This window comes from Stylophora pistillata, chromosome 1 (assembly GCF_964205215.1).
Source record: "Stylophora pistillata chromosome 1, jaStyPist1.2, whole genome shotgun sequence".
Lineage (NCBI taxonomy): Eukaryota > Metazoa > Cnidaria > Anthozoa > Scleractinia > Pocilloporidae > Stylophora > Stylophora pistillata.
Genome location: NC_142519.1, coordinates 2,195,291 through 2,219,901, shown reverse-complemented (window position 1 = coordinate 2,219,901; position 24,611 = coordinate 2,195,291). Strand labels below are relative to the sequence as shown.

At 38.1% G+C, this 24,611-nt stretch overlaps 1 protein-coding gene and 1 pseudogene across 4 annotated transcripts; both read right to left on the bottom strand.

The window, feature by feature from the left end:
• Nucleotides 1–206: 206 nt before the first annotated feature.
• On the bottom strand, nucleotides 207–24,573 carry LOC111347379 (protein sax-3-like). Of its 4 annotated transcripts, none has more exons than XM_088730754.1 (8): nucleotides 24,435–24,573; nucleotides 23,528–23,600; nucleotides 4,704–4,879; nucleotides 4,263–4,595; nucleotides 3,605–3,901; nucleotides 3,100–3,405; nucleotides 2,438–2,740; nucleotides 207–1,362 (listed from the first exon to the last, which is right to left on the bottom strand). In XM_088730754.1, the coding sequence occupies exons 3-8, from the start codon at nucleotides 4,822–4,824 to the stop codon at nucleotides 1,046–1,048; spliced, it is 1,677 nt and encodes a 558-aa protein (XP_088586880.1). In that variant the 5' UTR covers nucleotides 4,825–4,879; nucleotides 23,528–23,600; nucleotides 24,435–24,573; the 3' UTR covers nucleotides 207–1,045. The 4 variants fall into 4 exon arrangements, with proteins under 4 accessions (XP_088586880.1, XP_088586876.1, XP_088586886.1 ...); XM_088730750.1 differs by having other exon boundaries at nucleotides 4,704–4,863; XM_088730760.1 differs by lacking the exons at nucleotides 23,528–23,600; nucleotides 24,435–24,573 and adding an exon at nucleotides 8,767–8,884.
• LOC111347380 (uncharacterized) lies at nucleotides 10,538–12,476 on the bottom strand (annotated as a pseudogene).
• Nucleotides 24,574–24,611: the final 38 nt, after the last annotated feature.

The following is a 24,611-nucleotide window of genomic DNA, read 5'->3' as shown; positions in this document are numbered from 1 at the left end:
TTTCCTCCAAACTGTTATTCATCAGAAACGGAAGCAACCTTTCTTCGACCTTTCCCACGTTCTCGGTTCCAAGTGACGGAGCCTCTACAGCATCCTGAGTAAAGAAGACTGTTTCGCACTTGCCGTTGCTCATATGGACCCTTGCGACTTTCTTTTGCCCTTCCAGCTGCGGTTTATCAAAGGAAAACAAACAAACAAAACAAAACAAATTACTGACGAGGAACCCAAGAGGCGTGTTTATGCATCTTTTGACTATTTGTTGCTGTCTATCTTCATTAAATCCTGTTTCTTTTATTTTACGGCCAAGAGCGTTCCAGTAGTTTTCATGTGATAGGGAAGCGAAGTAGTTTTCATGTGATAGGGAAGCGAAAGAGTGATGGAAAAGAATTGAATTTGAATTTTTTAGGGAATGATATCAGCGACACCTTTTTCAACGTGTCGCTGAACACAAAAATTCGGCAAGTGGCAAGCATTTTCATGAAGCGCATGGTAGGAGGGATCGTTTGAATGATAGTCATTTTAAGATTCTGAGAAAGTGTCAAAGCAAATTTGATTGTTTAGTGTTTGAAATGCTTTACATTAAGAAATTCAAACCTAATCTGAACGTGCAAACGGACTCCATACGTGCTAAGCTTTTTTTTTTAACCCGCAAATTATTTTTTCTTATTGTTCGTTTTTAGTATTTATAGAACTTTTATACATTCTTGACTTAATAATGACGTTATGTTAACGCCGAAACGTCGTCGATTTTAGCTTTTTATAGCTTTTTATCGTTTTTAAATTTTACAATGTTATCAAGCAACGTTTGTTCGCAAGTTTTTATCGTCAAATGTTATTCCGTCCAAGTCACTTCTTCTAATGATATCAAAGGGAATCTATTTCAGCAACCGCATAAAATGCTTCCCTGTCCAGTCCAAACAATTACATACACCTCAAAGAAACATACTTGAGTTCCAGGTGTCCTTTTTGTCTCAAACTAAGTGAAACCAACTATTTTCACCGTAGCGCTTTCTTTTTGGTCTAAATCGTCCACAATACTTCGTTCTCATTGAAAACGTATCCCGGTTGAAACGTATTTGTCTATCACCCACAATAAGACGTCAAAAAATGCAAATGAAAGCGACAGTAAGTATACGATTTTTGACGTTTTCAAAAGCCTCTGTGTGCACTTGTCCACTCCAAAAAAAATTAAAAAGAAAAAAAGAGAAATAATGTCCACCTTTTTACCACGTTTACAGCGCATGTACCACCAAAGCCCAATGGCACTATTGATAAACACAGTTATCACAGCACAAGATACTGCGACTACTATCGCAAGGTAAACCGTTGAGCTTCCGGCTTGTAGTCTTGCTTGTATAATTGCTGTAAGATACAATTTAAACGAGGTTAGAAACTAAATGGCCTACAACCTTCATCGCAGGGATTTAATTGTAAAATGCTAACACAGGACCATGTGGAGTCCAATTTGATCTACGATCAATTAATAACAACCGCTACAACTTCCGAGAAAACCAAAATGTAATCAAATCACAGAAAAAGGGGCTTGTAATTCCAGTCTTCTAATACTTAACTAATACAGTTTCTGACAAATACGCTCTGAAAAGCTCTAGAAACAGCTTTCCATATTGTGGTAAATTCCCTTCTTGGAATGGTATGCCACTGCTATGGTCAATGTAATCAATTATGTGACTAATGGATTCATATTAGTTAAATGCAATGTGCTTGGGTGATGGAACTATTCGATCACAAGTGTTCAATCTCAACCAACTGTCCGCTGACAACACTACGGAATCGTGAGAGTTAAGGCAGTCCATTCACCAATCATACTTGAAGAAAATGAAATGGTCGTTATTACCCGCTTTTGTAACCAGAACAGTTAAAGGCATCACCAAGGTCACACTCCAACGTTCTAATTCAAGGTAATGTTTGATCGTATTTCTGATAACGTGGGTAATATTTTGCACATGATTGTAGACAGCAGAAGGACGCGGCGAGAACGATTTAACAGAACATTATATAGCAAAGATACTTCGTATTTTGAGTCGTGCGAGTTGAACAGCATAAATCATAGTTATTTCCAATGCCATTTTTGTTTTCCTTCTCAATCTGTTCGGTCCTTATATTCAAGTAGAACTTAATTATTCATTTTAAGTCTATTTTTATCACGTGGCAACTGTCCAAGCGTGTCCTTTTGGTTTTTACGGCATTCCCTCGACTACACTCGTGAAGAATATCGAGGTAAGGCAATCCAAACGTGTAATTATGTTTTAAATCTGTAGCTAGTCTAGCAAAAATAAGTTTGAAAATGTTTACGCACTGTGTTTTGAGTGCAGTTTTATGCCTTTTAATTCCACGGCCTGCATTTCCATATTAATGACCTCGATAAACATTTTTTGAGGAGAGAATTTGAATTGGTCACTTGATTTTGATAACTTGCCTTCCTTTATCTGTAAAGAGGCTACATTCGACGTCCTCTCTCCTGCGCTGTTATTTACAAAGCATTGATATGTGCCCGCATCCTCCTTCGTCGCCCCTGTTATCAGCAGCACACTGTGGGATTTTGTGGCAACTAAATCAAGAATGGTTTTGAACCTTGGATTGGTTTTTGTAACATTTGGATCATTGCTCTTAATCCATGTAATGTTTGGCTTGGGAAAACCAGTGGCGGTGCAGCTGAAAAGTAGGTCGGAACCAACAGAATAAGTTTGGCTTTTTGGATGTTCGACTATCTCCGGCTTTTCTGCAGTTAAAGAAAAAAGTACAAATATTATCGCAAAGGTGAGAAGAAATTAATACTATTTTGAGAGTGGATTTCCCAAGGTAATTAAGGTAAGAAGAGTAAATGTAACACTGTTCCTTTTAAATGTACTCAAGGCGTTCAACTTAGGTAATCATCATAATTTTTGTTTGCATGGGAATATAGAAGCAAAACGCATTATAACATGAGCCCAACGAGGTTGCTTTATTTGGAAAATCATCCTCTTCTCATTGGAATTTCTTGAAATAGTTTCTTTTCCAAGTATCCACATGTATAAATGAAGTTAGCCCAAGGCACAAACTAAATCGAGTATATTTATTCATTTATTATATAAATCTCACCTAAATTCCTTAGGATTAAAAAAACCACTCCTGATTCTTTTCTTCCAGCACTGTTATTTGCAATGCATTGATACTTTCCATAATCTTCTTTCTGTACTCCTGTTATTAAGAGCAGGCTACGAATGCCGTTGCCTTTCTGAATGACACTTGCTCTGGGGTTGGACTGTAAAGGGTATGAAGCATTGTCCTTTATCCAATAAATGGTTGGCCTCGGAAGACCCTTAACAGTGCAGCTAAATAAAGCATTGGAACCAATCGAGACCCTTCGGTTCTTTGGACCTTCAACAATCTCAGGTTTTTGAACATCTGCAAATTCACATCGAAGCAACTATTTGAGTTTATGTGACGCGATGAGTCATAAACAAGGAAGAAAAAGAAGAAGCTGAAAAAGCTCATTACGAAGAAAGAATTGTAGAAGATTTCGCGATGTTTATCTGAAAAGTAAGTCCTAACAGCAACCCTCGTAAAGATCCTTACTTTTCCATCTATATAAAAAGTGTCTAACCTATGTTTAAGACAACCACTCCTGACTGACTTTTTCCAAAGCTGTTGTTTGCAATGCACTGGTATTTTCCATAATCTTCCATGTCTACACCTGTAATCAACAGCTGGCTCCGATTCGTTTGGCTGTCTTGAATAACTCGTGCTCTAGGGTTGGTTTGTAAAATTTGTGAAGTATTGACCTTTATCCAATGGATAGTTGGCCTCGGAAGACCCTTGACAGTGCAGCTAAAAGTAACATTGGAGCCGATCAGGACACTTCGATTCTTTGGACCTTCAACAATCTCGGGTATTAGGGCACCTGGAAATTAATATCGATCCATTTATTTGGATACATGTGGCGCAGTGATCTCTTTCTTTGAGCAGTACATTTCAATTCCCGTCAGCCAATAAGCGCATAAGGAAACTTTGCGGAATTTTCCTTAAGCTATGAGATATATATTGGACTTGCCTGTCCATAAATTCCAGGAGTTTCTTAGTATCTGATAATTTGATGCTCCTTTTTCTTCAATTAAACAACTTACCGAAAAAAACAAAGCAAAGCAAAAGAAAACAATGCAATCTTCTATGGCAGCGAAACCCAACACACAACATCCACCTTTGCATTAGAGAAAACAAGATGTCTATTTTATGTAAAGGTATGATAAGCCTGGTTTACTTACCTTGGATCCTTATTTCAAATGATTTCCTTGTGCAGTGTTTTGCATAACCATTGCCTGCTTGGCAAGTGTAAGGGCCAAATTTTTCAACTGTCAAATTTTTAAGGACCAATGGGCAGCTTAATTTAAGTTTATGAGCATGTATGGTTGAGGGCTGTCGGCATTTAACTCCAACTTGTCTACCCTGTGAATCATACCACTCGATATAATCGACCCATCTATCCAGATATACTGAGTCTGTCCTCCTAGGCTCGGCTGTGCAATTCAGGGTTATGGAGGCACCAATGGGTGATCTGTTGTTTTTTGGACTTGAAGAGATGTCGACAACGGGTCTAACTGTGCAAGAGAGAAAACTCGGGGATCAAAAATAAACGAATAAATAAATGGGTGAGGTAGATTAAAGAAATGATAAAGTTTAAAAAGACAGAAATACTCACTACTTACTTCTTATGTTGGATTTACACGTTTCGCCTCTGACCAAAGGAAGACTCCTTAAAACGCCAGAAAGAGTCAGTAGTAATATGTACTTTGCCACTTCTCCTAGCAAAGAGTCTTGCATCATCATGAAACGTTAAAAAATCAGTGTCCCGCTGTTTCCTAGAGCCTGCAAAAAAGATCGTCTATTAAAAAAAAAAAAAACGGTATGAAAATCAGCAATAGAAAAGGTTTTACTTGACCGGAAAGTTCCTGACACCCTAACAACATGTTTTCTTTAGGTCTCTCTCTCAAGGCTTATCAAAAAAAGTTGGTATGGAACTACGGATGATAACGACTTCCAATGATTTATATTTTTAAACTGTTACAAAGAGAAATCTGTCATTACTCAACAGGGCAGGCATAATTTTGGCGGCCGAGCGCTCAGTATTATTTTGGTAGAAATTATAGCTACCATCTTTGATTTTTACAGCGGCGGCAGCCTGGGAAGATAAACAGATTTGTACCGAGGGGGTAGACGACAGTCAAAAAAAAAAAAAAAAAAAGGAAAAATTAAAGGAGGGGCGCAAAAAAAGAACCCTGCCAATATCCATCTATCTTGACCTCACGCTTGGTTAATAACGCATATATATTGTAACATTGTGTGATAAAGATTAAATCTGCCTTCACTCTTCTGGTGTCGTACAGAAAGGTATACTCTGAAGGGTATAGGAAACTTCATGGTGGATATATAAAAGCCATCTTAAGCACGAACAAAAAGTCAAACTTGTCAGGATTCAATAATTAACAAAAGTGACGATGAATTTAAAAAATGGAAATATATAAAGTCTTACTTTGGTGAGAGCTCGTTCAAAAATGCGATTCAGCAGCCAGAGCGGAAGCCTTAGCATGCGGGTAGGCTGGAAAATCTACCGCAGGTAGCTACTACACATTTGTTGCGAATCGCTTCACTATTTCAAAGCTACTTTTTCCCGTCGAGTGGTAGTCAATGAGATTCACAATTAAGGTACATGTTCAATATCAACTAAATATGTAAAACAACAGAGATAATCTTCCAGGGGAACGACATTTTCCATGGAGGCTCAGGAAAATACTGTAAGATCAATCAAAATTCTAGAATGAGCGGCACGCAAGTGATTATGACGTTTCTCGCTTCGGGCAAAAAATAATATTTAGCATTTCTTTGAATAAGCTTTTTTCTTTGATTTCCTCTCCCTCAAGCTTGACTTTTGAGTGAACACTGTGGAATTTAATTATTTAATTATTTTTATGACATTGGGGCCCGCTTGTAAAGTACGATTAAATATATGTTTACTGTGTAAAGTCGTTATCATAAATTTGAGTCATGAAAAGACATCATTCAAACAACTGTTTACAATGTTAGGAGACAATTTTTGCTTGCGTCAGTTGGGCACTTATCGAATTATACTCACTTGGAAAGTTTGGAGAGCACTTTCAAGTTCTATGGCTTCTTAGCAAAAAGCTATAACTGCTCTCGGCTGTGCCTCGAGCAACTCTTACGCAGCTTGCGTCCTTTCAAAATATTCCTCTTGTATTATATATCGATGACAAACAAGCGAAAAGCAGTGGTCTAAATTTTATCGTTATTATTTCTCCTTTTTTTTCGTTACCGTAATGATATCTATATTGCGGTTGGCATGATTTTAAAATATGGTGAGCATAATTTTAAAAGAGAAATGTGATCGTTTGTCTCAAGGTGTGGTCACTTGGGGTGTGGATAATTTTGACAAAGAAAACTTCATCTGTCAATTATAATCAATCAATTTGAACGGTACGTCCGGTTGTCATTCTGAAGCTGCGAAAGATAACAATCACCTCGTGCATTATTCAAAATATATCGGGCATAATTAGCGAAACACATTTCAATAAAACTGAGAAAACTATGAAAGCTGGTGTTTTTCAGAGCTTGTCCGAACGTTACTGTGGAGAAACAGTCGTAAAATACCTAGAATCTTAGTATATTAGTTACAACCAAATCACATGACTCATCCCGAAAAATTTGTGATAGATATTTCGGTGACGTTTGATAAGTTTAGTTCCCAGCATGTCTGGCACTTATGCCTCACTTACCGTCGTTATTGCAAACGTTTGGGTGCGACAATCTGTCTTTAAGACAGTTTTTACCCGGGATTTCAACTTTTCAATGCGAAGCTTAACTCTCTGTCTTAAGACCCTGTTTTTATTTCTAAAAAATTTCTCTAAAAATGAACACATTTTGAGGATGCCATACATGTGTCTGCTTGGCGGTTTGAAAGACGAGCTTTTGAAAGCCGTAAAAATCTTGAACAAAAGCTCATCTTTCAGTCTAAATCCCGCAGGGATCAACGAACGCTTTTTCATTCCACTAATTCATTCTTGTTTTTCTCGTTGCCATGTTCCCACCAATAACGTAGCTCCATTCTCTGCCTTTAAAAGCACGCACAAACCACAATTCCTCTATTCGCTCCGACGAAGGGCTAACGCTCGAAACGTCAGCTTTTGGAATCATTACGGTGGCCAATTTACCACTTCAAGTTTGTTGATATATCCAAATTACTTTGTAAAAAGACGATTTATCATAGGATTATTGCGCAATGTCTTCCTCAAATGTTTGAGTTATAAAAATACAAGATTCGAAAAACTGTTACAATGTTGTGAAAAAATGTTTCATACGTCAACTGGACACTAACCGAAATATACTCACTTCGAAAGTTTGAGAGCCCTTAAGAAGCTATAACTGCTCTCGGCTATGCCTCGCAACTCTTACGCATCTTATCTTTCGTACATTCAAAACAATCCGCGTGCATTATAAAGTGATGGCCAGCAAGCGACAAGCAGTAGTCTGCTCTCCTGCTGTTGTGTTTTTTCGATTTTACAATTTAAATATATTTGTTTCCAAACATAACGACGACTTAAAGACATTTTCAACGATTTTGAAATTTCTCCAAAAGGTATCAGCTGGTTTATGTCGTTTAGAATTCACTCAACCAGGAATTTTCGGCCGACTCATCAAAGGAACTCGTTTAGGAATGAATTGATGTACATACGACTACAAAAATCTTCGCTTTAGGAACTTCTACCTGCCTGTCACGGTAGCGACGGCTTTAAGCATCACCAGTACTAAATGTACACGAAGTGATACTTCATTGTGTTTTTTCTTGAACCTAATTTTAGTCCTTATCCCATTTAAAAGGATACCTCTGGACAAATTTCAACACAAACTTTATTCCAACAGTCATGTCAACCGCCAATTGAAGACGATATATTGGGTACGTTTTTGAGTAAAAAGAGAAAAAAAAATGATAAAACTACACATAAACATTAAACCAACCAACTTTTAAAGTTAAATATAAATAAAATGACATTAAAAATTAAAGTGAAGTAGAATTAAAATAAATGTAAAGTGACTATAATTTGAAATCAAGTGAAAAGTAAAAATTTCAAGAAAATAAAACCATTATAAATTCAACAGCAGTAGCCAAAACGTGCAGAACAATATATTTTTGGTCAGTGTCAACTGTTTAATTCTTTTTTATCAAACATTTTTAACATACCTGGCTACGCACCGACTACTTTTTAAGGTAAGAAAAAGGAATGTGTAGAAAAGGAAGAATAACTCCTCTAGATTTCCAACAGATTTTTAATGAATGTTCCTTAGTTCATTGAAGAAAAACTCCTCTAGACTTCCAACAGATTTCCATAAATGATCCCTGGTTCATTCGAGCGTATTGTGTTTCAGTCTAACACAACACCCGCGAAGTAAAGTTCCTATGTCAATCAAGTATCGTGTTCCGATTGGACAACAATACAAACCGCGTGACTGAGTAACGAAATCTATTTTCAACAGAATGCGAAAGCAGCGATATTTTTGGTTTAGCTAAGAGGAAAATCGAGCTATTGTCGTTGGAATGTAACAATAGGCTGAGAAACCATCATTTGGCTTTGAAGTGAAGTGAAAAAAAAAGTTGAACAAAACACTAAATACAATTTAGCATGATATGATGTTTAGTACAGAATCAGACGGTTTATGAGAAACAGAATAGTAAAAATAAAAATTAAGGTTAAAACTTACTTATGATCTGCAAGAATGATGGCAGAAAGTCAAAGATCTCCAGGGAGTAACCTGTGGTTGATATAGTCCTATCTGAACACACTGATGGTGAGGGAGTTAGTGCTAACTCCGAGTAGCTTTATATTAAAACTCATGGGCTTGCCTTCCTGAAAATGCCTGGCACGAGTTCATGACACAGAAACCGGCTCCGCCCAGAACCAACTTAGTCAATAAGTGTTTAACCAAAGGAACATAATAATTTTGAAAAAAATGTTTGAATCTTTATGATACAAGCTGAGAAATTTCTGAAAAGTGATCGCCTCAGACTAGTAGCATTTCAGCGAAATTAAAATATATACATCTAACACTTACAGTCTCCGTAGTAACCGAAATTAGATCGGAACAATGGCGGAAAAATTTCTCTATTGAGCGAAAGTACTACGCGGCGGAAATTCAAGCCCACTTGAATATCGTAACAACTGGAACGGGAAAGTAAAAGATGTTTTTAAGCTTACTTTGGTGACGAAGAGTTGAAGAGAATAGTCAATGAACCAGGATTTAGTGGAAGCCTTCAGCTGATTCTACTACGACGTTTTAGATGCCTTACGTATACTTACATCTAATAATACCTTGTGATGTATTTCCGAACATTCTGAAAGCACGTAAAACAACTGTATAGCATTAAGAAACTAAAAAAAAAAAAAAAAGAAAACAAGACACCTTTGACGTGAACAAAACGTTCCAGTGTCTTGTGTTTAAGGTGCATTCACTTAAAAACAATGTCGGTAAAATTGTCGCGCTTCATGGATCACATTTGAACAAAGGACTTTCCTTTTAACAGTGTTTCACCTTGTTACGACGAATCATTTTCATAAATTTCTCCATTTCCATTGTCATTTTTGTTGATTTTGATGATGTATAGAAATTATCAACCAATAGTTGTGGTTACACTAGACCTTTCGCCCACGGAAAAGTGGGACCTTGCCCAAGGAAAGGCTGTGTTTTATGTGTGACCTCTATTCCCACAGTGAAACTGCCCACGGAAAATCGCTATTGATACATAAAAAAGAACAAAAGAATTACCCATGACTTTTCCTGAACCAAGTCGTTGGGTTTAGCAGTGGTTTATCCAACCACAAGAGTAGTTCAACCAGTCGGAAGGAAGAAAATAGTAAATCCGAAAACCGCAGCACATGCTGGGTATTTTTGTGGTGTTGCGCTGAAATCGCGGCAAATACCTGGCAAGTACCAAATTCAAGACAAGCGGCATCAAACATGGCCAACTTTCGAGGTTCACATTAAGTATATTTTACTCGTCTTTTCTCTGAATACTCCGACAAAAACCAGAAGTTTCGCGGTTTGCGATCTCCATTATGAATTAATTTCCCGCCAAACACTGCTAGGCCAAAAGTTGACCTCGGGTAATTATTTGCAATGTAACCGGAGGATTAAACCTGCCCGGAAACCCAAACCCATCCCAACCCACCGGGCCAAGGTTATTACCCACAGGGTTACCCCGGGAAGGAGGTGAGTGTAACCACAGCTTATGAAAGCAGGCGCGTAGCGTCCTCTACGCATATACGCACGTGCGTACTTGAAGTAACCAAAAAAAATTGAAAACAATGTTGGTTTTGCGCCCAGTTTGCTCAAAATAAGGGCAAAACGCTTTGTTCTTTGTTTGTATTCACACAACTATTTCAAACAAGAAATAAAGAACGCAGTTTTTTTCGCTCAGTTCACTTCGGTTTCTTGATCGTATGTACTTGTGCGTACTTGAAAAAAATTACCACGCTACGCGCCTGGAAAGTCGCTGTGCGACTAAGAAAAAAAAACACCCTTCCGCTTCACTCTAGAAAGATTCCGACGCGTTTTCGGAAAAGAAGTTCCATTCAAACATCGTCTTGAAGATTCCAAATGACGCAATGAGGAAAAGCAGAGAAAAATAAGAACGCGTGAAAAAGGCATTATGCGACCTGCTCTTGAATTTTTCGCCAAAAATACTTTAACATCTTGTCTGGAACTGTCTGTTCTTGTTGAAAACTCTGCGAATAATCAGTTTAATAGAGAAGTTGAACCTTCAAAAGAATTTCGCTTCGCTTTCGTGCACTTTCGGTTAGGTTCGCATGGCTTTAACCGCGCTCTCCCAGACAACAGAAGTTTTGAAAAATCCTAAACATTCTATATCTAATTGTGACTAGAAGGTTCGTTTGCAATCGATTTCCGTTTCAAAACTGCCTTCCGTGTTAATGGAACGTGGAGGTATTTACCAGACGTTCCTAATGTTATTTAATTGAGACCTATTGCTAATAGAGATTTGTAGAAATTTAAATTGTAACCTCAGTAATGAGATAGACTTGGATATATTAAAGTTCACACAGCAACCAGGTGGACAATCAGACATGGTTTGGTGTTACTCAGATTTAAGAAATGTAACCGGGGAAATCACAATTCACCTTTTATGCGTTAGAGTTCAAGTGTAGTGTCACGTTATTTTTTACGTAAACAAACTGCGAAAGTTCGGACACTACGAGTCGCTATTTCACGTTCCCATCACTACATACATTTTCCATTGCTTAAGTCTCGAAAAGTCAGAAAAACTTGAAAAGATCCGGCCAGGCTCAAAATTCAGAAGAATAAGAGCGGTTTTAACGCCATGAATGTGGTGGCAAAACTTAAAAAAATACTTGGAGGAATGTGGAATTTCAGTCAGCGGATATTCGAAAACTTCGCCGGTAGAAATCGCCTCAGCAGTCGAAAGAATGGTTTTGCTAGTGGATCCAAACTTCGGAAAAGATCAAACCAATGTTGAAGAAAATTTCATAATTCATGATATGTTAATTCCCAATCCAATTTCCTTGAAGACCGCGAACAACTTCAACTCGGCTCGTCGCCGCTGTTTGGGTTGTACGACATTTTTAACTATTTAACTTACTACTCCACTGATTACGACAAGCAGGGACTCGCCGCTTACAAGGCACTATTTCGGGAGTACGTGTGTTTATGCTTTCTTTTTTTGTTGGAGGGTTTTTCGCCTTTCTCGGTCACCAAATTATTTACCTCGCACGCTTGAGTATTTGCCCTCGGTCATTCAAGGGCGTGCATAGCGGCTGCAATGTGCTTACCTCCCCCATCTCGACCACCTTTACATTTACATCTTGCCTGAAGTACAATGCCTCGGTTTGCACCTCTACCCCAAAAAATAAACCAGAGATCGTAATACTCCTTTCCTTAATCCGTTTGGATATTCGTGAAAGGCCGCAGTTTGGCTACACATACGTAAACACCCTCTTCATTCAACTGAGCAGTTAGTGAAGATTCCACGTAGTCATCATTGAATAAGCGATAATCTTCAAATGACTTGTGAGTGGCGAGTCCCTGCTTGTCGTAATCAGTGGAGTAGTAGATTAAATAGTTAAAAATGTTGAACAACCCAAACGGCGGCGACGAGCCGAGTTGAAGTTGTTCGCGGTCTTCAGGGAAAATCGATTGGTAATTAGCATATCATGAATTATTTAATTGTCTGTAGCATTGGTTTGATCTTTTTCGAAGTTTGGATCCACTGTCAAAACCATTCTTTTGACTGCAGAGGCGATTTCTACCAATGAATTTTTCGAATATCCCCTTACTGAAACTCCACGTTCCTTCAAATATCTTTTAAATTCTGTCACATTCATGGCGTTAAAGTCGCTTTTATTCTTCTTATTGGACATTTTGATCCTGGAACTTTTCGAGTTTTTCCAACTTTTCGAGACTTAAAGCAATGGAAAAATTATATAGTGACAGGAACGTGAAATAGCGAACACAGGTAGTAATTCCTTGAGACAGATGTCCGAACTTTCGCGGTTTGTTTACATAAAAAATGTGACACTACTCGTGAAATCTAACACCTTAAAGGTAAATTCATCGACCCAACGGTTCGACACTCCTTTCTAGTGCCTTCATTATGGGTGACCTCATCGATCGTTGCAACAAGAACCCCTTTACATGCCCACTAACTCGGTGCCCTTTGTTCTGATGAAGTGTAAATAGGCGTCAGGTATAGCGCGCCGCCATCATCACTATTTCAAGCTCCCAAACAAAGGCGCCGGCGATAGCAGCGATTAGTTGTGATAATTTTAGATCTATATTCATAGAATTCGATGTAGATTCTTGCGGCTTTCATGGTTTTTGTGGGAATGTGCGAAATAAGTATTTAATTGTTTGTCTAGCGATTAATGAGTCAGACAATGATGGTCGTAACATTTCGACAGATGTGCTGCCAGTCCGCAAGCCACGAAAAACGGAAATCCATGTAATTTTACCAATGACAAACAAGCTCTTCTTTCTCAACGAAAACATTCGAATTGATAAACGATACTTCTTTCCATGAGACTAAACCACGAATGCAGGAATGGAACGTTCGTTACAAAAGTCAAAGTAGGAACCTTAAGGGCAATCAGAACAGCTATAACGAGGAAGACGTCAAGTTAGAATCATGCTAGAAACTGGATGTGTTTGCCGTCTCTCTCGGCAGCAAACTTCAACTTCACCATACAACGTTTGTGTAGTGTCATATCTTATGCATTCATCATAGGAATAGATCGGCATGACTGGTCATGACTGCATGACAGTACGCTATCTATGAACATTAATATTGTGAAATGTTTATAAGTGACGTGAACATTGATTTAAGTGTGTTGTAAGTTGTGACCATATAACCCCAATACTGAAATACTTAACAGTATCCGAGAAGCGTCGAGTTCCACATTTAAGCTTAAATAATTTACTGTAGGAGTTGTAATGAACGCCATAATAGAATACAAGGTTTTACGTCGTGAAATTTAGGACGTGATATCTGACAGAGGAATTTGATCCCCTTGAACGCAAAAAAGGTGTCAGAAAGTCAAATATGTGCTCAAAGTGTTTTGAGCAGTAATGAACGCCATAGCATGTTAGATACAAATTGACTTCAGGCAGCTAAAGAGCTAGAAAACATCAGTACATGGTGAAATTTTTAGCTCTTTGGGTGTAATATTCAAGGAGAAATAGTCCATCAAAAACTGCAAAATTTCTGGGTGGCAAAAGCGCTAATGAGCTCATACATTCTGTGTAAAATTTTGAGTTTTTAAACCCGTGTTGCACAAAAAGTATTCAATGCATCAGGCTCGTATTCATTGGCCAAGTTAATCGTACTTTGACCTTTCGATATTCAGAGCTGATTTAGTTTTAGCTCCATCAGAAACTGAATTGCTTATGCTAATAATTATGCTTATGCCAACTTTGCACATGTAAAAGGCTGCTAAGAATAGCATGCGATACAAAACTCATTTCATAACCATTCAAAAACAAAACACTTCATCAATGTTTAACCGAAAGCTAGACCAATAAAGGTGTTATGCGGTAGGCGATTCTAGTCCAGCGAGAAACAAATTGAAAAAAAATGACTATAACAGACTGGCTGCTATAAAATATGGGCGCTGTTAAAGTGCTACTGAAACGAAATTTTCGTATCTGAAATATTTGCTCTAACCTGTAGTTTTGAATATGCTGATCATCATGAGATAATTTGCTTTGGCCAAAAAGAAGCGAAAGATATCTTTTTTAACCGTTAAAATAAAAAATTTTACACAAAACCATGTCCGGGCCCTGGTACTGAGCGAAATGGATTGATGACGTCACTGGTTGTGTTCACTCCGATAGCGTGGTTTATTTCACTCACTGTTTGTTTGTATTCGTGGGCGAAGGAGATGGCAGATATTGAAGTTTTGTCAAGTGAATCTTCTTCTGAACGAAGTGAAGTTGTCTCCAGTAGCGAAGACGAAGATGGTGGCGTAAAATGGGGTTGACAGGCCTACACGACTCCCAAGCGTGTGTTTAGAGTAGCCTATTCAAAGTTTAGCCCTCACGAGTATGTCTTTGAGCGACCGCCCTCTTTTGTAAGATACGAGCAGTGGATTTTTGTATAGTTCGCTCAGTAGTGGTTGTGTTTCTATTAAATGCCAGTTTTTCATGAGAATTTGCTTTATGTGTGGCACTGAGTACGCACATCAGGGATTGCGTCTTTTTCGAATCGTTCGCCTTTGTAGATGTACAGCTATGTTTTTGACTGTCTCGATCGTTAAGTTGTCTTGATTGCTTTCGGCTTGCGTCACGCGCGCTGATTCGATCGTACTACAGCTCTTAGTGTTCAGTGTTCCAGCCGTTTTGGTTCGTTTTCTTTTCTTTATTTCGGTATTAAAACGACCGATTTCACGTTCATAGAAGCACATGATCGCCTTTACTGTTTCTTACTCCGCGTTGTTAAGGATTTGCTTTATCTCATTTTTGAAATCCTCGTCTGCTCTTATTTTGGCCCTCGCCCTATATTGTAGGGACTCTGGGCATGTTCTGCGAGGCATTTGGTACAGAGGGACTTGGGTTCTGTCCTGGTGTACCAGTTCACAAGGGAATTACCATTGTTCTTTCTTTGTTTAGGAGTCATTGGTTAGCTGTTGTGTATTGTTCTTTCTTCATTTAGGAGTCATTGGTTAGCTGTTGTGTATTGTTTGGTCTTTTGCATCGGCTCTTATGAACCGGTACACGAGGACAGAACCGGGATTTGTTCGTTATCCTCAGACTTGCCGAGTAGATCATCTTCAGTGGCGGTGTCGTATGAAGCTTCAATGTTTACTTCATTCTCTGGATGCCATTGTTTTGGCTCGGGGCGTTTAGTAGCCCATCTACAGTTATAATGTCTCTCGACGTTTTCTGTAGATGGTCAAGCAAGACCACGGTTTCGATCCTAATCTTGTGGATCTCGTCAGTTTCCGATTAACTAAATAGACTGGTAGAGATTCGTTCTCGGTATCAGTCGGGAATTTTGCTCCCCATCCGGGCGAACCTTCCGCAGATAGCCAAGATGCCGATGTGGCCGCCGATGAATAAGACGAGGATGGCATTTTGCCCGAAATCCTCTTTATCGGCCTCCCAACATGCAAGCCACACTCCATGCTTTTACCCTTCCTTCACAGAAGTACACAACCAGTGACGTCACAGGGCTGTTTTGGCCGCGCCAAGATGGCCGCCAATTTTGATCTCAGCCGGTCAACTTCGAATGGTTAAAAATGTACTTTCCGCTATGCGTTGGCCCAAAAAAGGTACACAGCGTTTGCAAATAACGTTCAAACTCTATTATATTGCAAAAATCTCGGATATGAAAATTACGTTTCAGTAGCACTTTAAGGGAAAGCTTTGGAGGGTCGCATGTTTCCTTATGAGCATATGTCTGGTATGAGCCTTCCGGTGTCACTGATGTGAACTGTATTTACAGGAAGTGTAACCCATTGCGAAATATTTGTCTTCCTGTCCCGGAAATCGCTCGTTTAGTATCTTTAGTATATTTGTTGAGAAGTATTCTCATATTGATCCAGGCGTGACGGAGAAAATTCTAGATGCATGAATATTCGCAACGGTGACCGTGCCTAAATAGGATGTATTTTCCTTGAAACTCTTATGCCCCGCAACAGTGCAATGCCTCAACTCCCTCGCTACTTGAAGAAATTGGGATATTTGGTGACATAACCCGCTTCGGGCTAGAAATAAGTGAGAGGGCTTGGCAGAAATATGACTTGACGCATGATCCTAAGAGTTCGTGCTTGAGGTCCTGACTTCTATGTATCTCGCGCGCAGCACAACATTGTACATTAGGAAGGACGTTTATAACACTCCTCCTCCTTCCTCCATTATTTGTTGAACTTGTACATCAATATTATCTATATAGCTAGGTGGGGAGATATCCGGTGATGTCCAGTTATATACGGTATACCAAGTGATGTCGTCCAGCGTGTCGTAACATCTGCCTGTTATACTTTTTTCGTTCTTCTAGTCACCACTTAAACTGAAAACTGGATTGATAGTGTAAGGCAAATTACCCATCGGTCACTCTAGTTCGAAAAACGATGCCTATCTCAACCTATCAGCTAAGTTCATTTTAATCTATTTATGACGATTACTGAACTCACAAACTTACAGGACAAGTTAGTGCTGCTTTAGTTGAAGTATCTTCTTAAACCAATCGATCAGACTCCATATTGGATCAATTTCCATGGCAAACGAAAGCGGTCTCACTTAGTGTTATGGGATGGAGCTTCGAATAGCAGGTCCATTCTGTCGACAATAACGTTAACAACCTTTACTACTTGGTACTCGCGATTGCTTCCTAACTCGCAATTACGAAGTATATTATTATAGTCGAGAAACTTGCGTGGTTGTTGCGCGGTAGTTTTACGAGACAAACAAGTCATTGCGGATAGAATGCTCTAGAAATTTGATAAACAACACAAAATTCTAGAATTTCTTCGCATCTTCTGGTTTTCTAATAACTTTCAGAAACTTTTAAGAGTCCAGAACGTTCATAGTACTCCATAACCCAGTATTTGACGTGATCCTGCTATTCGAGCATTACATCATAGTAAAAATTGTGCAAACGCATAATTATATTCTAAATTTATATCCTAGAATTTGGATGTGGGTTTCCACCCAACAAACAGGTAACTGGCGAGTACGAGTTTCCGGCTCGAGTCGTAGCAGTATGCAGATCTGGTTACGCGAGCGTTCTCCAAACTTCTAAATTTAGTACCTATTATCATGCTCTCGATGAACACGCCGCTGAAGCAAAATCAATTTTTCACAAAGAAACGAGTCGCAGTAGTTTACTTGTTCTATAAAGAGAAGTTCCCTTTATTACGCTCGATGGATGAAATGTCATTAGCGAGCACGAACATTGATCAAATATTGAATAAGAAAAATGTTTACATATCAAACATCAGTGTTCAATATCCATTGCTGCGAAAGCTCGGAAAGGAGTTCCAAATGACTCAAGAAATAGGGAGGCTGATAACCTAGAGCTTTTTCATCTTTACGTCTAGAAGAAAGGATATAATTTGATCTGTTGGATTTGTCTTTGAATTATGTTACTGGGGCAGGAGAGCAATCTCTCAAAATAGCATGTGTTTATAAGAAATAAATGTATGCAAATTACCGTGAAGTAAATGATACCAGATTCACTTTCTACGGTTCCACGCCGTGGAACAGCGTATCCCTGTCTGCCGCTAAGGAAACTGCTCGGAATCTGAATTAACACTTGAAAAGAAGAGTTGAATATATTTCTTGCCCAAAAAGCTTCATCTAACAAAAGTTATTACAATTGAGGCTGCAACGTTGTGTTCCATTCTGTGCTGTCCAGTTTACTTTTCGTGTTAGAGTGGGGTCTGGTGCAGGGTATACTAGCAACGAGAAGCATAGGTAAAAGAACTCCTAGATCAATCTCAGCAACTAGACATAAACCTACAGCTTTTCACCCGCGGGTTTCATATCACACTCCCACAATGGACTATACAGAAAAATGACGCTCTGCTATTGGTGAAATGGGTTAGCTGATACGGGCGGTGTTTAAGGGTGCCGATTTGAAATATCAATTTTTTTCTTTTTTTCTGAGAATTTTGTGGATTTCCACAAGAATACTCTTTGAAACTTATAGTAATATATATAATTTTGCAGCCGGAATTTTTCTCTTATCATCGAATCAAAGATCAATATCTGAGTACTTCACTAGATACCGTTGAAAACAATATGTTGGATGAAAATGTTTCGGTCTTTTGCTTATTTCATTTCGTTTCAACTCGCTATCCATTGGTTGATCAGTGCAATAGCATAGCTCTGAATGCCTATTTTCCTCGAGATATTTACTTGCAGATTATAGATATTTTACATTTTAGGCGAAGGGTAATTTAGAGAGCTTCCATTGGTCAAAGTTTAACCCCTAGCATGCTTTAGCCCATTAACTTGTCAAGGCAGATGCTAGAAAACAAAGGCATAAAATACCATTGTTCATGTGACTGCTAGCATTCTGCGTAATAGAGCATGGTGAGATGCGACTCAAGGGATGGCTGGAGGGGGGAAGGGGGAAGTTGAATCAGTTATCCAACCGTCGGCGGAAAGCAATCTTACGCACAGTACGTTACCGGAGTCGGATTTCGTGCGTGTAAACAATATCACAGCACAACTTCGCAACTTATAACGCAGTTTTCTAAGAGGTGCTCTACATACATACCTGCATATACTTTAATTAACCTCGAATTTGGAGTCTCTAAAGATAACATAGTATCTTGGAGTTGCAAGTATAATTCTAAATACTACTAAAATGTAAAATGTAGAATTGAAACAATCTTAATTTAAATATAAAAAAGAGTCATACTGTAGAATCTTGCGCTTGGAATCAGGAAAGTCAGACGTTCTAGAGGAATCCGGAAGAGAGTTTTATAGTTTTGAAGCCGTATATGAAAAGGGGTGAAGACCACAAGTAGTAGTTTTTGTAGACGATAGAGACAAAATATAATTTCCGCGTAGACTATAGGATACAGACCGGAAACTAAACATATTCCTTAGATAGCCTGGATACCAGGTAAAAAACAAGCTCTTGTACAATATAATTACGAAGGTCTGAAGGCGTCTTTTATACAAAGATTTAGAGTTAACTTTGCTAAGTAGAGAGTCATATGGAGAATTATAATCCTACAAGATAAATCTAAGAATTCGCTTGTTTAAAGTATCTGTCTTCTCAGTGCAACGCGCACCACTAAAGTGCCATACAGACGAACAATAGTTAAAATGTGGCATAATAAAAGCCCTCTATAATCTTAGTAGAGTATCTTTAGAGATAAGTTTATGAAATCTTAGCATTACATTGAACTGGCCATTTATCTTCTCACAAATAATTCATATATAACTATCAAAACGCAACCTATTGTCAATATTTAATCCAATATATCCAAAGAATCCTTTAATGGAAAAGAGGAGTGGCCTGTTTTTCCCAAGACTATAGCTAAAAAGGATTCCAAAATTTTGGTTTCTTTAAGTCATGGTTTCTCTTTGAAACGCACTGAATTTTGGAGTTTGAGATATTCTTCCGAATTGCGGGGATCAAAATTAAAAGGTTTTGTGAAGCATTCTCCTGCTTCACATCATTCCATTCCAACACGGCAGTCCTACTGAGTGGTTGCGGTGTCTTGAAGAGGAAAGTTCGAGTCCATTTTTCCCTAATGGTAAGATATGCGCACTGGAAAGCTAAACTTTTCCCCAAAAACTTTAAGCTACTGATTTCTGGATCTACTCTTTATATTTAAGTACTTTGTAATAAGAATGGGAGGACATATTTTCGAAGGTGCAAATCTTTGTGAATCGTGTCTCATTCTTATATTCATTTGTTAACTTTTTCACTCTTCCTTGTTTACACCTGACCAAAAAGTAAACCTAGTTATTCCCCTTGCATAGGCTAATTGAGCAAATCGCACCTTTTTTTTTTTTTTTTTTTTTTTGATATAATCTTCAACGACTTGTTTTACTCGGTTACGCAAGGTTTACGCATATGCGGACGATCATCAGTTACACTCTTCTGATGTCGATCCAGTAGCTCTAGAGAACTGTTTTTGTTGTGAAGTGATCATGAGAGCTGCAAATAAGTGGTATCGCAGAAATGGAATGATTTAAATAAGACAAAACACCAGGCCTTGGTAGCGTGTATTTCCCTGAAAAGTAGCTGTAGAGCGTACCATGCTTATTGAAAGGCACGAAAGTTAAGAATCTCTATCGACATTTCTTTTTCAGTCATCTCCAATCTTTGTTCTCGCAAATTCCCTTCTCTAACCTCTTTTCTCCGACTCTGACTAATTGATCGACTCTGACCGACCGTCGTGTACTATGGAATTCGCCATACCTCGATCAGAATTCTCGGAGAGAGTTGACTAGAGTTACTCAGAGTAAGTAAGAGGCTCTTCGACTTACTCTTAATTCTATAGTACTCACTTTTATCTACACTGTTGGCAAGGAGGATTGGACATGTTGACCAAGTGACTAGGGAAGACTGAATATTATGCTGTCACAGCATTAGCCAGTAACTTCGTCTCATCACAGCAACAGTGATGGCAAAACATTGCCAAAACGGTCGGAATCGCTCGAAACCACAATGGAAACACAACGAGTGATAACGTTTTCAGTACTGATCTTACGAGTAAAATGTTCAAACTTTGGAATAAACAACAACCAAAAAGATCTTGGAAACGGAGCAGAATTATGGAAAATGAAAGACAACACTTAGAATAATCAAAACAGATAAAAAAAAAGTAAAATAAGAAAAGAAAAGAGCAAATGAATGATCCGTTCTATATTTAGAATATGAGCCTTCCAGACAGATAAAGAAACGGAAGCCATTGAGTTGATAATGTGGTCCTCTCAGATATGTTCACGACATCACGATATGTGCATAACTATTGAATATTTGAAGGACATGGAAGTAACAAGAGAAGCTTTTTGTTATCTTTGATGATATTAGCACTAGCATAAATGCTAAATCAATGGCCTTAAAATTCTGTGGGAAATTACTCAGTATGGTTCTCAATACGAAACGTGATGTAAAAGGTTATTATCTGATTTAAGCCTGGCAACTAAGATTTTTGGGATTCAAGCCACTATCTATGTTTCACCCAGCCAAGCTAATAATGTCCCTCCCTCATGTATGTCCCGTAGCTCCTTTCTATCATTAAATTCCATCGCTAAATTTTTTTGTGAAAGAGAATCTGATGAGGAAATTATCGAAATTTAACACTGTGCTCTATAACAGCTGCAGGGTGTAACAATCTTTCAATGGATCTGTTTAGGATTTCATAAATCTTGTAAGGAGTTATTTATAATAGCCTTTTAGACTATTTAAATAATCCCAAGAAACTCTGCGATAATTTATTTGGGTTTTTTAAACGTCACTCCACCGAATATGCCCTAATTCTATTTTATGACAACATATCTTCTGCTATGAATGTCGAGTTTACTACAGGGATGTTTATCGATTAATCTAAAGCCCGGACACTTTAATTAAAAACGTATTTTTGTTCTATAAGTTATTGTATTATGCTCTTAGCCCTTCCTTTATCACCGTTGCGTACGCTTTATCATTTAAGAATTTGTTCATGCTTAATGTGCGTATATTGAGTTATGGATGCCCGCGGGAAGTTTGGTGCGTCTCGAGCTACTCTAGCTTTTTGAGGGCTCTCCAAATTTCCCGCGTGCATCTATAATTTGATATAGGCACAGCTAATAGCATGAAGAAATTCTTTTATAACAGAGCGACAACAAGGATCTATGCGAAGAAGCTTTTTTATTGTGATAGAAAGCAAGACTCTCACAACGCACAAAAAAGTAAAGGAACGTCCCTATTGGCTGGCCAAAAACTCACCACGTTTTATCCTTTGGTTTAAGCGAGAGCATTTGATCCAGTTAATCGATAACCGTGAATGAAAAGCTCAAAATTAACGAAAAAATAAGAAAATCAAAGCTAAATGCTTGTTGGATCAGGACCTAAAAGGTCAATGCCGACAGAAAAATTGGGCAGTTCCTCGCTAGTTTCTTCCATATTTTAAAGGGAAGGAAGTTGACTGCATTGCAGCTTGAGAGGATGGCAAGTTAGATCCAGGTAAAAAAAAAAAAAAAAAGCTCACGTCGCCTTGTTTACGCACCAGCGTGCGTAAATAAATATTTTTTTCATAGCGGCTCAGAAGGACTTAGATAGGGCAAGCACGCGCGCTATGTTATGAAGCTTAATTTATCTCTATCGTGCGATATTGTGTTTTGCATAATGTACCTTAAGTGTCTGCTTGCTTGTTCTTTGTGCACTTTTATGTATTCTTTGTCATTGGTATTATAATAAATATCATTATAAGTATTATCATTTTCCTTTTTAGTCAGTTTCATTTATTATTATTGTGGTAGTTTATACCTTTACTGTATAATTAACCTTAGATGGGAAGTTTTAAGTAATGATGACACTAAGCATTATTTGAAAAAAAGGCTTCAACCCCAAGCAAAACCAGATGAAATATGGTTGAAATGGAATTTTTTTTGTCATATGTCGTGCGATTGGTATCTAAAAATAAACTTTTCTTACTATATAGTGATAAAAAAAAAATGTAAATAAAGAAAATGTTGTTCGCTGTTGTGCGTGGTTTAAGAATGATACCCTACCCGTACAAAGACTTGCCTACAATAAGAAAGGGTACACGCAAATATTTCAGCGACGGTAAGAGATATTTTTAGGGAAACGAAATAACGCCATTAATTGTTTTGTATCGTTCAATCACATTGTCAAATAGCACTGCCAGCATTTAAAATCAAGATGAGAAAGAAAAGCGCCGATGTAGTAGAATTTTTTGTGCCTATCGTACCCATCCATTGACTGTCACGTTGCTTTTGCTGGGGCATAGAGTCCATCAACGCAATTTTTTTCTGAGCAAAGTTTCGCAGCTATTTAAAGTAATTCGTTGCTCTCGCTTTAGTGGAATATAATAGATAAACATATTTTGCTCAAAAGAAATACCGTGCATTGACGCATCTCGCTCTAGATATATAGAAGATAATCGTTGAACAATATATTACTAAAACAATATGTCGTTGAAGGAGATATCGTGGGAAGCTCCTATACATAGTCGAACTCAGGTGGTGATGAAATGCGCGACATATAGGTTATATATCGACGATATCCCGGAAGAATAAAGCGCGATGAGGCCATATTAGACAATAATCGTTTGCATCACATTTGCGCAACACTATATCATTGACATGCAACTCTGTGCATTACCTCAGTCGCTTTTAAATCTCGTTTAAAAAAAAATTGAATTTAGTAAATAAATCGTGTTTGTCAGAATTTCAGATCGCTTCAGAAATTATCATTAAATTTAGACTTTTAAAGTATGAAAAAACTTTGTCGCAAATCACTTACGCATAACAACAACTTGAACAGTAACTTTGAAACCCTGCGCCAAGAGCCACGTAGCATAAAATCCTGAGGTTTCCTGTTCACGAAAGTCGAGAGAAAACAATTAGCAAACCCGGAATAACTCTTGGGAGTTGTATCAGCACTAACATAGGGTCAAAACTTCTGCATAACAAAAGAGCTTATTGGCCACGAGCGGCCTAATTTAAACTTCACGAGCTGACTTGTTTCAGTCGTTTGTTGGTGGAACCCGATTAAAATATTTCGTGATTCACTTCGAATAATGAAGCTGAACGTTGAGTGGCTAAAGTCTATCCAAGCCGTAAGTCTCCTATCGTAGCAGGAACGTGCTGGTGAGTAACACGGAAGAAATGATGGACTGAAGACATTAACGGATTTGGTTTGACACAGCGTTTGCAAATTTTCCTGTCGTTTATTTGAATGCTTGCTCGTCTAGTAATAAAATTGTTCACCTTTTAATGAAATGAAAAGTAAAGGCTGAAATTTGTTTAGAATGGGAATGAACATTTGTTATTTAGAACCCACAGTGCCTCGCCGTGCTCTTACTATGTTGAGCAGTGGCATAATCTTTTTTTTTTTTAAATTCAGACCTAAGCGGGATTTGAACCCGGTTTGATATTAATTTCTAAACCCGTAGTTTACATGTACGAATAAAATTTATCTTCAAAAAACAGATAAACTTCGAATTCGAAAGAACGTAGTACGCTAATACGTATAATAATAACTAAGTAAGTAAAACGTGGCGTGTTCCCAAAGTAACATGAACAACTTCTGCCACGTGTCAGATGGTCGAGAACATGTGCAATTAAAAACTGGCGCAGAAACTGAATAAAGCTACTGAAAAAGATAGATACTGAGATCGGTATATAAGAAAATAAATTTAAACACTTACACAACAGACTGGACTCGATAATTTGACCGAACGACTTTTAAGATAAGATAGGCAAAGGGCTCTAACGACAGACACGACTAATCGTTTTCCTCATTGGAAACCCAAGTTACCGAGCCAAATGCGGTTTGGGTGAGTGAATGGAACAAATGAGCAAATGATAACGTCATCGTCGTGGTT